We start from the raw sequence: 14,948 nt of genomic DNA, 5'->3' as shown, positions 1-14,948 counted from the left end.
ATAGGAGGAAATCCTACCATTTAAAACAACATGCATGAACCTTGAGGGCATTATGTTAAATGAAATAGGTCAAACAGAGAAAGACAAATACTGTATGATCTCATTTATATGTGGAATCTTAACAAAACAAACTCATAGAGACAGAACAGATTGGTGGTTACCAGAGGTAGGGGCAGAGAGAAGGGGGTGAAGGAGCTCAAAGGTACAAACTTCCAGTTGTAAGATAAGTTTTGGGGATGTGATGTACAGCATGGTGACTGTAGTCACAATATCATATTGCATATTTGAAAGTTGCTAAGAGAGTAGATCTTAAAAGTTCTCACCACAAGAAAAAATTTTGTAACTATATGAGGTGATCATTTTACAGTATATTCAAATATCCAATGGTTGTGTTATATACAAGACTAACACAATGGTATCTCAGTAAAACGGAAAAGGGAGAAACAGATCAATGACTTACAGTGTAACTATTTGTTAGTACATAATGTAGCAATAAATAATAAGTATGAAGACTGTAGAAATGGAAATCTTTGATATGGTTAGTGATAATAGCATAATGCAGAATGTAAATTATGTCAGCAGAGATTAGAAAGCAATATACAAAGTATAAAATAGTTGTGTTAGATGGTGATATTCTTAAGGAACTGCTTCCTTGGTGCCAATACTCCCACATTACCTTCATAAGATGATAATTCTTTAAATCCTATAGTAATGTCTTTTCTATGGGAATTCTCTGTGTGACCTTCCCAGCCCTTCTTTTCCATCATGCTAATTGAAGGCCACATTGAAGTGCATGTTAATCCTGGGGATGGAACCAGCCTGAGAAGAGCTCTCCTGCATGCTCCCACGGGCACATATGGCGACGGTCAAGAGCATTCCATCTCCTTGATAAGGAGCGGGAGGTATTTGCGTCACCTTTCGAAGGTTCCCCAGTAGGAAGCCTGTATGCAGTGAAATGATTGGGAAAATTAGTATGATGTCATTCAGAGTCTTTATAATTCCAAAATAATTCTAGAAGCTTGATAGAATACCTCTTTGGAAAACAATTTCATCTGCTTTGTAATAAGATATTTGCAGAATTTTCATAATTAAACAATCTTAAACCTGCCCTTTTCTGGGGCCTGGCATAAATTATCTTTACACTGGAATAATTCTGTGTCAAATAGTGTTACAGTATTAGTAAATTCTAATAGTGAATGGTAAAATAGCAAATAGTGACATAGTAAATAGTAAAATGTAAACAGTGAAATAGTAAACAGTGTCACATCAACATTTCTATATAATTTCTCTCCAAAACTGTAGACCAAAAGTTTTAAAAAAACACTGCACATTTTGTCACAGGTAAAGAAGTAAAAGATACTCTCCAAAAAGCAATTGAACTGAATAACATTTAGTCACATTCCATTCATTTCTGGAGAACATTTAGCTGCAAGTTTTAATATTCAAGATTCACTTTTTTATTCACACACATGTTCAATGTCATGTTAAAATGTATCTTCAAGGAACTTTTATTATTCAGTAAGAACTTGCTGGAATTAGATATTAAAATGGACAGTTATGTTTCATTATATTTTAAAACCTTTATTTTCTCCTTTAACCTTTTAGAATTATCACTGTCCAACTAGATGAGACAGCTCCTGTGGAAATGAAGCTGGGCCCATCAGCAGAAAGCAGGACAATAAGTGTGTCCAACCTGTATATAGGTGGTGTTCCAGAGGGCAAGGGGACACCCATGCTCAAGATGAGAAGCTCATTCCATGGCTGTATCCAAAACCTGATCTTTAACATGGAGTAAGTGTGACTGTGCTCTCCGCGTGATTTTGCACTTCCTGATCTTTTAATGCCCAGTACTGTCACTAATCTACAACCTAATTTTGCTGTTTGAGATGGCCCCAAATTCTACAAGTTCCCAAATGACAAGTGAATCCCTTGTTCTATAAAGTCCCCCAAATGGATTTATTAGACTAGAATGATGGAAAAATCTGGTCATCATGCATGAGAAAAAAAGAACCACTAAACATTAGTTCCATAGTACTGTCCACACACAGCAGAGGCCAAATACATTTTGGCATGCATTTTTTTTAATATCTTTATTGGAGTATAATTGCTTTACAATGGTGTATTAGTTTCTGCTTTATAACAAAGTGAATCAGCTATACATATACATATATCCCCATATCTCCACCCTATTGCGTCTCCCTCCCACCCTCCCTATCCCACCCCTCTAGGTGGTCACAAAGCACCGAGCTGATCTTCCTGTGCTATGTGGCTGCTTCCCACTAGCTAGCTATTTTACATCTGGTAGTGTATGTATGTTCATGCCACTCTCTCACTTCATCCCAGCTTACCCTTCCCACTCCCCGTGTCCTCAAGTCCATTCTCTACGTTTGTGTCTTTATTGCTGTCCTGCCCCTAGGTTCTTCAGAACCATTTTTTTTTTAGATTCCATATATATGTGTTAGCATATGGTACTTGTTTTTCTCTTTCTGACTTACTTCACGCTGTATGACAGACTCTAGGTCCATCCACCTCACTACAAATAGCTCAATTTCATATCTTTTTATGGCTGAGTAATATTCCATTGTATATATGTGCCACATCTTCTTTATCGATTCATCTGTCGATGGACACTTAGGTAGCTTCCATGACCTGGCTATTGTAAATAGTGCTGCAATGAACATTGGGGTGCATGTGTCTTTTTGAATTATGGTTTTCTCAGGATATATGCCCAGTAGTGGGACTGCTGGGTCGTATGGTAGTTCTATTTTTAGTTTTTTAAGGAACCTCCATACTATTCTCCATAGTGGCTGTATCAATTTACATTCCCACCAACAGTGCAAGAGGGTTCCCTTTTCTCCACACCCTCTCCAACAGTTATTGTTTGTAGATTTTGATGATGGCCATTCTGACTGGTGTGAGGTGATACCTCATTGTAGTTTTGATTTGCATTTCTCTAATGACTAGTGATGTTGAGTATCCTTTCATGTGTTTGTTGGCAATCTGTATATCTTCTTTGGAGAAATGTCTATTTAGGTCTTCTGCCCATTTTTGGATTGGGTTGTTTGTTTTTTTGATATTGAGCTTCATAAGCTGCTTGTAAATTTTGGAAATTAATCCTTTGTCAGTTGCTTCATTTGCAAATATTTTCTCCCATTCTGAGAGTTGTCTTTTCATCTTGTTTATGGTTTCCTTTGCTGTGCAAAAGCTTTTAAGTTTCATTAGGTCCCATTTGTTTATTTGTGTTTTTATTTCCATTTCTCTAGGAGGTAGGTCAAAAAGGATCTTGCTGTGATTTATGTCATAGAGTGTTCTGCCTATGTTTTCCTCTAAGAGTTTTATAGTGTCTGGTCTTACATTTAGGTCTTTAATCGATTTTGAGTTTATTTTTGTGTATGGTGTTAGGGAGTGTTCTAATTTCATTCTTTTACATGTAGCTGTCCAGTTTTCCCAGCACCACTTATTGAAGAGGCTGTCTTTTCTCCATTGTATAATCTTGCCTCCTTTATCAAAACTAAGGTGACCATAGGTGTGTGGGTTTATCTCTGGGCTTTCTATCCTTTCTATCCATTGATCTATATATCTGTTTTTCTGCCAGTACCATACTGTATTGATCACTGTACCTTGTAGTATAGTCTGAAGTCTGGGAGCCTGATTCCTCCAGCTCCGTTTTTCTTTCTCAAGATTGCTTTGGCTATTCGGGGTCTTTTGTACTTCCATACAAATTGTGAAATTTTTGGTTCTAGTTCTGTGAAAAATTCCATTGGTAGTTTGATAGGGATTGCATTGAATCTGTAGATTGCTTTGGGTAGTAGAGTCATTTTCACAATGTTGATTCTTCCAATCCAAGAACGTGGTATATCTCTCCACCTGTTTGTATCATCTTTAATTTCTTTCATCAGTGTCTTATAGTTTTCTGCATACAGGTCTTTTGTCTCATTAGGTAGGTTTATTCCTAGGTATTTTATTCTTTTTGTTGCAGTGTTTCCTTAAATGGGAGTGTTTCCTTAATTTCTCTTTCAGATTTTTCATCACTAGTGTATAGGAATGCAAGAGATTTCTGTGCATTAATTTTGTGTCCTGGTACTTCAGCAAATTCACTGATTAGCTCTAGGAGTTTTCTGGTAGCATCTTTAGGATTCTCTATTTATAGTATTATGTCATCTGCAAACAGTGACAGCTTTACTTCTTCTTTTCCGATTTGTACTCCTTTTGTTTTTCTTCTCTGATTGCTGTGGCTAAAACTTCCAAAACTATGTTGAATAATAGTGGTGAGAGTGGACATCCTTGTCTTGTTCCTGATCTTAGAGGAAATGCTTTCAGTTTTTCACCATTGAGAACGATGTTGGCTGTGGGTTTGTCATATATGGCCTTTATTATGTTGAGGTAAGTTCCCTCTATGCCTACTTTCTGGAGGGTTTTTGTCATAAATAGGCGTTGAATTTTGTCGAAAGCTTTTTCTGCATCTATTGAGATGATCATATGGTTTTTCTCCTTCAATTTGTTAATATGGTTTATCACATTGATTGACTTGCACATATTGAAGAATCCTTGCATTCCTGGGATAAACCCCACTTGATCATGGTGTATGATCCTTTTAATGTGCTGTTGGATTCTGTTTGCTAGTATTTTGTTGAGGAGTTTTACATCTTTGCTCATCAGTGATACTGGCCTGTAGTTTTCTTTCTTTGTGACATCTTTGTCTGGTTTTGGTATCAGGGTGATGGTGGCCTCGTAGAATGAGTTTGGGAATGTTCCTCCCTCTGCTATATTTTGGAAGAGTTTGAGAAGGATAGGTGTTAGATCTTCTCTAAATGTTTGATAGAATTCAGCTGTGAAGTCATCTGGTCCTGGGCTTTTGTTTCTTGGAAGATTTTTAATCACAGTTTCAATTTCAGTGCTTGTGGTTGGTCTGTTTATATTTTCTTTTTCTTCCTGGTTCAGTCTCAGAAGGTTGTACTTTTCTAAGAATTTGTCCATTTCTTCCAGGTTTTCCATTTTATTGGCATATAGTTACTTGTAGTAATCTCTCATGATATTTTGTATTTCTGCAGTGTCAGTTGTTACTTCTTTTTCATTTCTAATGCTATTGATTTGAGTCTTCTCCCTTTTTTTCTTGATGAATCTGGCTAATGGTTTATCAATTTTGTTTATCTTTCAAAGAACCAGCTTTTAGTTTTATGGATCTTTACTATTGTTTCCTTCATTCCTTTTTCATTTATTTCTGATCTGATCTTTATGATTTCTTTCCTTCTGCTAACTTTGGGGTTTTTTTTGTTCTTCTTTCTCTAATTGCCTTAGGTGTAAGGTTAGGTTGTTTATTTGAGATGTTTCTTGTTTCTTAAGGTAGGATTGTATTGCTATAAACTTCCCCCTTAGAACTGCTTTTGCTGCATGCCATAGGTTTTGGGTCATCGTGTTTTCACTGTCATTTGTTTCTAGATATTTTTTGATTTCCTCTTTGATTTCTTCTGTGATCTCTTGGTTATTTAGTAGTGTATTGTTCAGCCTCCATGTGTCTGTATTTTTTACAGATTTTTTCCTGTAATTAATATCTAGTCTCATAGCATTGTGGTTGGAAAAGATACTTGATATGATTTCAATTTTCTTAAATTTACCAAGGCTTGATTTGTGACCCAAGATATGATCTATCCTGGAGAATGTTCCATGAGCACTTGAGAAGAAAGTGTATTCTGTTGTTTTTGGATGGAATGTCCTATAAATATCAATTAAGTCCATCCTGTTTAATGTATCATTTAAAGCTTGTGTTTCCTTATTTATTTTCATTTTGGATGATCTGTCCATTGGTGAAAGTGGGGTGTTAAAGTCCCCTACTATGATTGTGTTACTGTTGATTTCCCCTTTTATGGCTGTTAGCATTTGCCTTATGTATTGAGGTGCTCCTATGTTAGGTGCATAAATATTTACTATCGTTATATCTTCTTCTTGGATCGATCCCTTGATCATTATGTAGTGTCCTTCTTTGTCTCTTGTAATAGTCTTTATTTTAAAGTCCATCTTGTCTGATATGAGAATTGCTACTCCAGCTTTCTTTTGATTTCCATTTGCATGGAATATCTTTTTCCATCCCCTTACTTTCAGTCTGTACGTGTCCCTAGGTCTGAAGTGGGTCTCTTGTAGACAGCATATATACGGGTCTTGTTTTTGTATCTATTCAGCCAGTCTATATCTTTTGGCTGGAGCATTTAATCCATTTACATTTAAGGTAGTTATTGATATTTATGTTCCTATTACCATTTTCTTAATTGTTTTGGGTTTGTTATTGTAGGTCTTTTCCTCCTCTTGTGTTTCTTGCCTAGAGAAGTTCCCTTTAGCATTTGTTGTAAAGCTGGTTTGGTGGTGCTGAATTCTCTTAGCTTTTGCTTGTCTGTGAAGCTTTTAATTCTCTGTCGATTCTGAATGAGACCCTTGCTGGGTAGAGTAATCTTGGTTATAGGTTTTTCCCTTTCATCACTTTAAATATGTCCTGCCACTCCCTTTTGGTTTGCAGAGATTCTGCTGAAAGATCAGCTGCTAACCTAATGGGGATTCTCTTCTATGTTATTTGTTGTTTTTCCCTTGCTGCTTTTAATAGTTTTTCTTTGTATTTAAGTTTTGATAGTTTGATTAATATGTGTCTTGGCGTGTTTCTCCTTGGATTTATCCTGTATGGGACTCTCTGTGCTTCCTGGACTTGATTAACTGTTTCCTTTCCCATATTAGGGAAGTTTTCCCCTATAATCTCTTCAAATATTTTCTCAGTCCCTTTCTTTTTCTCTTCTTCTTCTGACACCCCTATAATTCGAATGTTGGTGCATTTAATGTTGTCCCAGAGGTCTCTGAGACTGTCCTCAATTCTTTTCATTCTTTTTTCCTTATTCTGCTCTACGGTAGTTATTTCCACTATTTATCTTCCAGGTCACTTATCCATTCTTCTGCCTCAGTTATTCTGCAATTGATTCCTTCTGGAGAATTTTTAATTTCATTTATTGTATTGTTCATCATTGTTTGTTTGCTCTTTAGTTCTTCTAGGTCCTTGTTAAACGTTTCTTGTATTTTCTCCGTTCTGTTTCCAAGATTTTGGGTCATCTTTACTATCATTACTCTGAATTCTTTTTCAGGTAGACGGCCTATTTCCTCTTCATTTGTTTGGGCTGGTGGGTTTTTGCCTTGCTGCTTCATCTGCTGTGTATTTCTCTGTCTTCTCATTTTGTTTAACTTACTGTGTTTGGGGTCTCCTTTTCACAGGCTGCATGTTCGTACTTCCCGTTGTTTTTGGTGTCTGCCCCCAGTGGCTAAGGTTGGTTCAGTGGGTTGTGTAGGCTTCCTGGTGGAGGAGATGGTGCCTGTGTTCTGGTGGATGAGGCTGCATCTTGTCTTTCTGGTGCGCAGGACTGCATCTGGTGGTGTGTTTTGGGGTGTCTCTGACCTTATTATGATTTTAGGCAGCCTCTCTGCTAATGGGTGAGGTTGTGTTCCTGTCTTGCTAGTTGTTTGGCATAGGGTGTCTAGCACTGTAGCTTGCTGGTCGTTGAGTGGAGCTGGGTTTTAGCGTTGAGATGGAGATCTCTGGGAGAGCTTTCGCCGTTTGATATTACATGGAGCTGGGAGGTCTCTGGTAGACCAATGTCTTGAACTCGGCTCCCCTCCTCAGAGGCACAGGCCTGACATGTGGCCAGAGCACCAAGACCCTGTTAGCCCCATGGCTCAGAAGAAAAGGGAGAAAAAAAGAAAGAAAGAAAGAAAAAAATAAAATAAAATAAAATAAAGTTGTTAAAATAAAAATTTTAACAATTATTAAAAATAAAAAAATTTTAAAGTAATAAAAAAGAAAGAAAGAAAAAAGAGAGCAACCAAACCAAAAAACAAATCCACCAATGATAGCAATTGCTAAAAACTGAAAAAAACCAAAAACAAAATGGATAGACAGAACCTTAGGACAAATGGTGGTAAAAGCAAAGCTATACAGACAAAATCACACAAAGAAGCATACACATACACAGTCACAAAAAGAGAAAAAGGAAAAAAATATATATCTCTATATATAAAAAAAAAAGGAAGCGAGCAACCAAATCAATAAACAAATCTACCAATGATAATAAACTCTAAATACTAAACTAAGATAAACATAAAAGCAGAAACAAATTAGATGCAGGAAGCAAACCCCAAGTCTACAGTTGCTGCCAAAGTCTACCACCTCAATTTTGGGATGATTCGTTGTCTATTCAGGTATTCCAGAGATGCAAGGTACATCAAGTTGATTGTGGAGATTTAATCCGCTGCTCCTGAGGCTGCTGGGAGAAATTTCCCTTTCTCTTCTTTGTTCGCACAGCTCCTGGGGCTCAGCTTTGGATTTGGCCCCGCCTCTGCATGTAGGTCGCCTGAGGGTGTCAGTTCGCCACCCAGAAAGGACGGGGTTAAAGGAGCAGCTGATTCGGGGGCTCTGGCTCATTCAGGCGGGGGGGAGGGAGGGGTATGGAATGCAGGGCGAGCATAAAGGACCCTTTACTGCTGGGCTACTTGCAACTTCAGATTATTAGTGGCTCCTCCTCAAACAATTACTGTCTGATTAAGAACTGGAAGTCTCTGCTCCCGCGTGGAGCTGACCATGAGGAAGGGAATTACATGTGCCCACAGGCATTTATTTCCTGTTCACTGCCCCTCTGCCTGTGGTCAGCATGCTGGGGGACAGAAGCTGTGCTCTGTCCTGGGCGGTGGGGGGAGAGGGTGGACAGAACCCACACAGGAGAAACTAAATGTGCCCGAGTGTCAGGAGACTGAAGTTCCCCTCCTTGCTGGGCTGCTGACCTGCTCTGTGACCTTGAGCAAGGACTTGGATCTTTCATGGCTGCCGTGTCCTCTGTGAAGGAACCTCTTAGGAGCCTTGAAATTTAAAAGAATAAAACATTGTCTTGGGTTTCAACACAGTGATGATGTCAGAACCTTGAGCAGTTATTTGTAACTTGATATATTTATTCACCCAATTGTTTATTAATTAACTAATCAATTAGGCATCTTCTTGTTCCTGAAAGCCATGAGACTGGGAACCTGATAGGGCAGAAACATCTTTGTACTACTGTTCCCAGCCATGTCCTTGGAAAGTGCCAACAAAGGACGTGCAGACAGGGGACATGTTGTAGAGTAAAGGGACATATGACAAGGGTAGTTCACGACTTCCTGGCAAAGGGAAGCTGTGAGAAAGAAGCCAGTGTTTCATGGAGGCCGCTGTGCAGCGCTGTGGGAGCCACAGCCAGCTTCTTGCCCTGAGGCAGCCCGGCCAAGACTGCAGGAGCAGGTGACAGCATTTGAGCTGACTCCTGAGGAACACTCAGGAATGGCCAGGTGGACACAGGGGAATGGGCTGTGGGGCAGGCGGACAGGGGGCTGCCATTTCAGGCAGAAGAATCAAACAAGACAATAGATAAGGGAGGTTATGTGGACTTCTAGTCACTGTGGGAGACGGTCGATTTGGTTACTCTAAGAGTATTATATTAATGTTTTTTAATGGATTTTAAGTGTTCAATAATCACATGACCTTGGTTCATGTGTTGGCTTGTATTATCTCCATTAATTTTGAAAACACTTTGTTTGTATCTAGACTTTTGGATTTCACTAGTGCCACTGGCTATGAACACGTGGACTTGGACTCCTGCTTGCTCTCAGAACGGCCAAAGCTGGCTCTCCATGGAGAGGATGGCAAACTCCCGCCAGAGCCCCAGCCTTTACCAAGTCCAGTAAGAAGGGCTTTCTTTAATTCTATGGTTCAGGTCCAGTCAGAAAAAAAGAGCGCCACCCAGAAGACATTAAAATGGGGACCTTGTGATAAAGCTGCAGGAGCACACAGGAGCCATGAGCACACAGAGGGAAGAGCTGGGGCCACCCAGGGAGCGAGTCTGAGCAGAGGGTCTCCCAGTGGGCGCTGGAGCACAGAGAAGACAGGCCCTGCCAGGGAGGCAGGAAGGAGGGAGAGACACGTGGCTTCTCCCATTCACCCTCCAGCCTCCCAGCACTGCCTTCCATTGGCTGGAAGAACCAGCTGGAAGCCACTTTCCAAAGGAATCTGGGAGAGTTACAGGGTCACCCCTGTGATGAGAAGCAGGGGGGCAAGCGGGATGGCTCTCTGAGAAAACAGCGTATCAGACATGGCAGAGTGTCCCAAGCTGCAAGCTCTAATGCTCAGGCACCTCTTTTGGTTGCCACACAGCCAGCTTTGAGGCAGAGGCTTTATAAGGACTCAGTATCACTTTGGATTTAGTCAGAAACATGAAAATAAGTATTTATATAGGCCATCGTACGTATCATTGTTACTTTAAAAAATAAGATTTGATTCATCTAGGAAAAGCCAGTTTGACCAAGTATTTTTAACAGCAGCCATTGTTAGTTTTCACTTTTCTTTCCCTTTTCTGATTTCTCTACTTCCTTGGTTGAAAGTTTACACTCTGATTTAGCTGGCACAATCACACAAAAGCAGTACCTTGCAAGCAGGGCCCATCTTTGAGTTCAGGACAGTTGTCTTGGTAGCATCCGTCCACTGACCTGGAAGACTGAGTCTAAGGCCTCACTTGGTCCGGAGTCAGGGCACCTGCCCCTCAAGCCCGGCTCCTCCTGGCTGCACCTACTCCTGTCTGGGTGGAACTAGCTCGGCCTGTCACCTGTGGGCACTTACAGCTGCCCGGTGCTTGTGAGGCAGGTGCTCCTGTAACCGCTGACATCCTCAGGCCCTCCCCAGAGCAGGGGTTTCAGGGGCGCAGAGGCGCAGAGCAAGGCCTTTGCCCCTTAGGCCTGATGAAAATTCATGGGAATTTAGGTGAACTCGAGTGGGGCTGAGGTGAAAAACGAAAGCTCTAATTGCCTTCTCAGAGAGATAAAGAAAGGGATGTGGAGGCAACTGTTCGAAGCAAAGAAGGTAAAATCGGTGCTTGTGTGTTTGTGTTGCTGGTGCTCTGACACAGTTGCTTCTGAGATGTTTCCCTCATGGAAGAAGGCGTCAGTGTTAGTGGGGGTCCTGGTCATGCGTGGCTGAGAACCGTGTGCGTCTCTTACAGGCACTGTGTGCCGTGGACAGAGCCCCGGAGTACGTCCCCAACGCCCGCCAGTTCGGCCTCGCAGAAGGCAGCCACGTGGTGCTGCCCTTCAATCAGCTGGCTGTCAGAAAGAGGTAGGCACTGCTCTAACGTCCTCATGAGGCATCTCATTGCTAGATGAATCCAGGACGTGTGCTTCAGCAATGGGTCTTTTCTAGAAGAAGCTTCTTGTGTTTCAGCATGGAGTGTTCAACTTGCCACCATATGGCAGCAGTGAGAGGGCAAAGAGAGGAAGGCAGCCTCTGTGGACCTCAGATGCGTAAACATGGTTAAGTGGGGTTCTGTGGTTTGTCTTTACCCCATCTTGATGACGGCTGGTTGCTGCCTCTCTGTGTGTGTGTAGGAAAGCACGTAGGCATCTAAATTCCTCTTCCTTCTGGAATCCCAGGTTCTCTGGATCGATCATCTGGCCTTTGAACCCCATTCTACAGTAAGCATTCACTAATCTGATGAAACTGCCTACCCAGACTTTCACTGTGCCCCCAAATTCCTGGTGCCACACCCACACCAGTCTGCACGTTCCCCCGGCCCTCACACATGCCTGTCCCAGGTACCCTTCTTCGTTTGGTGACGCCGGCTCACACCCCAGGGATCTCATGGCCAAGGCTCCTCAGGACCCACAGTCCTCCCCACTCCTCCTGTGACTCAGCCCTGAGGTCTGCACCTTCAGGCCTGCCATGCTCTGTGCTTCTGCTGTGTCATCTGAGCTCACCGCCCCAGTACACATCTCAGCTCAGTGTCTTCTCCCTGCAGCCCCTGCCATCGTTCCCCATGAGTTCAGCAGCTGCCCAGCACCCCATCTTTGAGGTCCTCTGGCTTAGATCTGTCTTTTCGTCCTTCCCTCCAAGCCACCCTCTCCCCATGCTCACACCCTTGAGTACTTCATAAGTACCCACCCCACCTCCACACTCTCTACCTTAAGCATCCTACTAAACCCTCTTCCTCCTCCTTACTTCTGGCTCCAGCAGTCCCTCAACCGCATCAAGACCCCTGAGCCCTCTTGCTTTCTCACCATCATCACACGTTTTCTATCTCCCACAGCACAGTTTACCCCCTTACCCAGATAGGCTTGATGCCTTTATTACAGGTGTTCCTCTGCAAACTCCCTTAACCCTCTCATCTCTTCACTGTGACCCCAGGTAAAGCCCATACGGGGCCTAATCCATGCCAGAACCCGAGCTGGTGGTCAGGGCTGCAGAGATGCATCTCTTTTTCCTACCTGGTTCAACTTTAAAGCTGTGGCCACAGATCTCAGATGGAACCTCCAAACTCCATACATCTGGGAAGCCAGTATACTTCTCTAATACATTCACATTTTTTATTTTTCGTAGTTTCTTCTCTCAAAACTCTGTGCATCCCCACAGCTCCCTTCATGCCCCAGCTGCTGTCTTGCCTCACTGAGAAGAGCCCGTTCTTCTGTCCACCATCAGAAGGCACACCCTGCCTTTGTCCCCCGCCCCTCCCCTGCCACATGGAGGAAGGGTCCTCGTCTTGCCCACTGGAGCCGTCACCCCTCCTCCCAGGACACGGGCAGCATCCATTTCTCCCTCTTTCATACCTGATCCTGTCAGCACACAGACAGAATCACCTCCATCACCCAGTCATCAGTGAGACCAAGGAGCAAACACTTGTACCAGAGACCGTCTCGGTATTTTACACACAAACCCCAACTTAGTCCTCATAATTATCCTGTGAGGAGGGTATTATCTTCATTTTATAGACAAGGAAACTGAGGCACCTGCTCAGACTCCCACCCAGGTGCTTGTGACCACTGCGCCGACTTCCTCTCTAGGAGTTCCTAGCTTTTAAACAGAAACGCTCCGGTACACTGCACACCCCAGCCCACCCCACTCAGTATCCCGGCTCTGCTTCACAGTGGAATGTCTTGGAAGAGTTGCCTTATGTGGCTGTCTTTCCCCGCCTCCCATCCCCTCCTCTCCCCACCCGGTCAGCCTCGCCTCGCTCCTCGCCAGGTTGTCGGAGCCCTGCTGCGGCCACGTCCGTGTGTGGTGGTGCCGCCCCCTCCAGGCGCTCAGTGGCATCAGCGCCCTGGGCCCCTCTGCGTCCTTCGCGGCCGCGGCCCCACGCTCCCCTCACCCCCGCCCCGCCCGCTGCTCAGTCTCCTCCTCCGGCTGCTCTGCTATCAGAGGGAGCAGCGCCCCTCCCGCCTCCCCTCCACGGCGCCTCCTGTGTTCCAGTGGCTGTGAAATGCCATCTATTTGCACCAGCACCCACATCGCTAGCTCTGAGCCCCACCTAGAACTCAGGGGTTGTACACCCAACTGCCTGGACATCTCCACGTGGACGGGGACAGGCCTCTCAACCTCAATGCACGGAGAGAGCATTCACCGTCGCCCCGAAACCGGCATTTCTGTAGGCGTCACCGCCATTCACCTGGCTGCCCAAGGCCCACACCTAGAGCTTGTTCTTTCCCTTGCTCTTCAAATTCAGTCCCTCAGCAAGTCCTGAGGCTTCTTCGTCCAGAACATTTCATGTATTCACCTCCTCCGCATCCCCCCCTCAACCACCCTGGTCTGAGCCCCAACCTGGCCTCTGTGGACTCTTGTAACAGCTGCCAGCCTGACACCTGCTGTCACCCTGGCCCCATCTGATTTGCTCTTCGCATCACAGGTTCTTTTTAAGATATAAATCCAGCAATGCCCATCCCCCTTCTTAAAACCCTCCCGTGACTTCCCACTGCACTTACACTGAAATCCGCCATGCTCTCCTTCCCCTGTCCCCGTGTGCCTCAGTGACCCTGTGCTCCCTTCTGTGGGAAGACACCCAGACGAAACCTTCCTCCACCCCTCTATGGTGCCATCTCCCACGTGGCCCCCTTGGGGATTCCCGGCCGGCCACCAGAATCAAACAGTTGTTTTCACATACTCTGCACTGTCTGAAAACGAAATGCAGGCCTTTCCTGCGGAGGTCTGTGGGGCTTCCTCCTGTCTTTCATTCCGATCTTAGAAATAACCACCTTTCAGAGTGGCCTGCCCTGACTACTTAATGTAGCCACCACTTGGGCCTTCACATGACCCAGTTTTAACCCTCTGATATATTTCTGGTATTAGTTTCAGGGGGGAAGGGACCTTCCTCTGTTCACTGCCTGATCCTCTGGTCCTAGAACCGTTCCTGGCAGGTGGAGGTACACAGTAACCATGAGTTGAATGAATGGATAAGTAGATGAAGGGATGAATGACCTGAGATGTTAAATATAAATGTTGAAATACTTATTGGGGTCTCTCTTTGAGGTTATTTTAAAGAGTAAAAGTGAAAGCATATTCCTGAGAGCTGAGCTCTTGCTTCCCTCCAGGCTCTCGGTCCAGCTGAGTATCCGAACGTTCGCCTCCAGTGGCCTGGTTTACTACATGGCTCATCAGAACCAGGTTGACTACGCCACGCTCCAGCTGCACGGGGGCCGCCTCCACTTCATGTTCGATCTTGGGAAGGGCAGGACAAAAGTCTCGCACCCTGCGCTGCTCAGTGACGGCCAGTGGCACACGGTACGCTCTCAGGAAGCTGTGATCACTCCTTCTGAGTTTTGCTCCACCTGTCCCTAGTGTCCACTCCATTTCACGGTAGTGGGATCATCCCCTTTGATTTCCAGCTTGCTTTGTGTCTGATATCTACCCCATAGAATGTAAGCTCCTTGCAGGCAGGGACCTTTTCTGCTTCTGGAAATATCCCCAGGGCCTCACTCAGTGCCTGACACTTAGTAGGCACTCAGCAAACATTGGTAGAATGAACAAAAGGAACCAGAAATGTCCTTGGCTTGATGAGAAGTAAATCAAGCCCAGGGTGGCATGAATGGGCCAAACCTGACATCATGGCATTTGTGTCCTTGTGACTAGGACTCTGGAGCACACT

General features: G+C 43.9%; 1 protein-coding gene across 1 annotated transcript in view; it reads left to right on the top strand.

Annotated features, from left to right (window-relative positions):
- Positions 1–14,948, top strand: part of LAMA1 (laminin subunit alpha 1) — a 156,688-nt gene that overhangs the window by 128,753 nt on the left and 12,987 nt on the right. The window contains exons 54-58 of the mRNA XM_082418548.1: positions 751–902; positions 1,606–1,791; positions 9,596–9,731; positions 11,043–11,155; positions 14,395–14,584. Of these exons, the coding sequence (XP_082274674.1) occupies positions 751–902; positions 1,606–1,791; positions 9,596–9,731; positions 11,043–11,155; positions 14,395–14,584 (777 nt within the window). The remainder of the gene's footprint in view (positions 1–750; positions 903–1,605; positions 1,792–9,595; positions 9,732–11,042; positions 11,156–14,394; positions 14,585–14,948) is intronic.

This window comes from Balaenoptera physalus (assembly GCF_965194825.1).
Source record: "Balaenoptera physalus genome assembly, chromosome: 12".
Taxonomy (NCBI): Eukaryota; Metazoa; Chordata; class Mammalia; order Artiodactyla; family Balaenopteridae; genus Balaenoptera; species Balaenoptera physalus.
The sequence above is the reverse complement of the archived record's forward strand: the minus strand, read 5'-3'. Positions and strand labels throughout refer to the sequence as shown.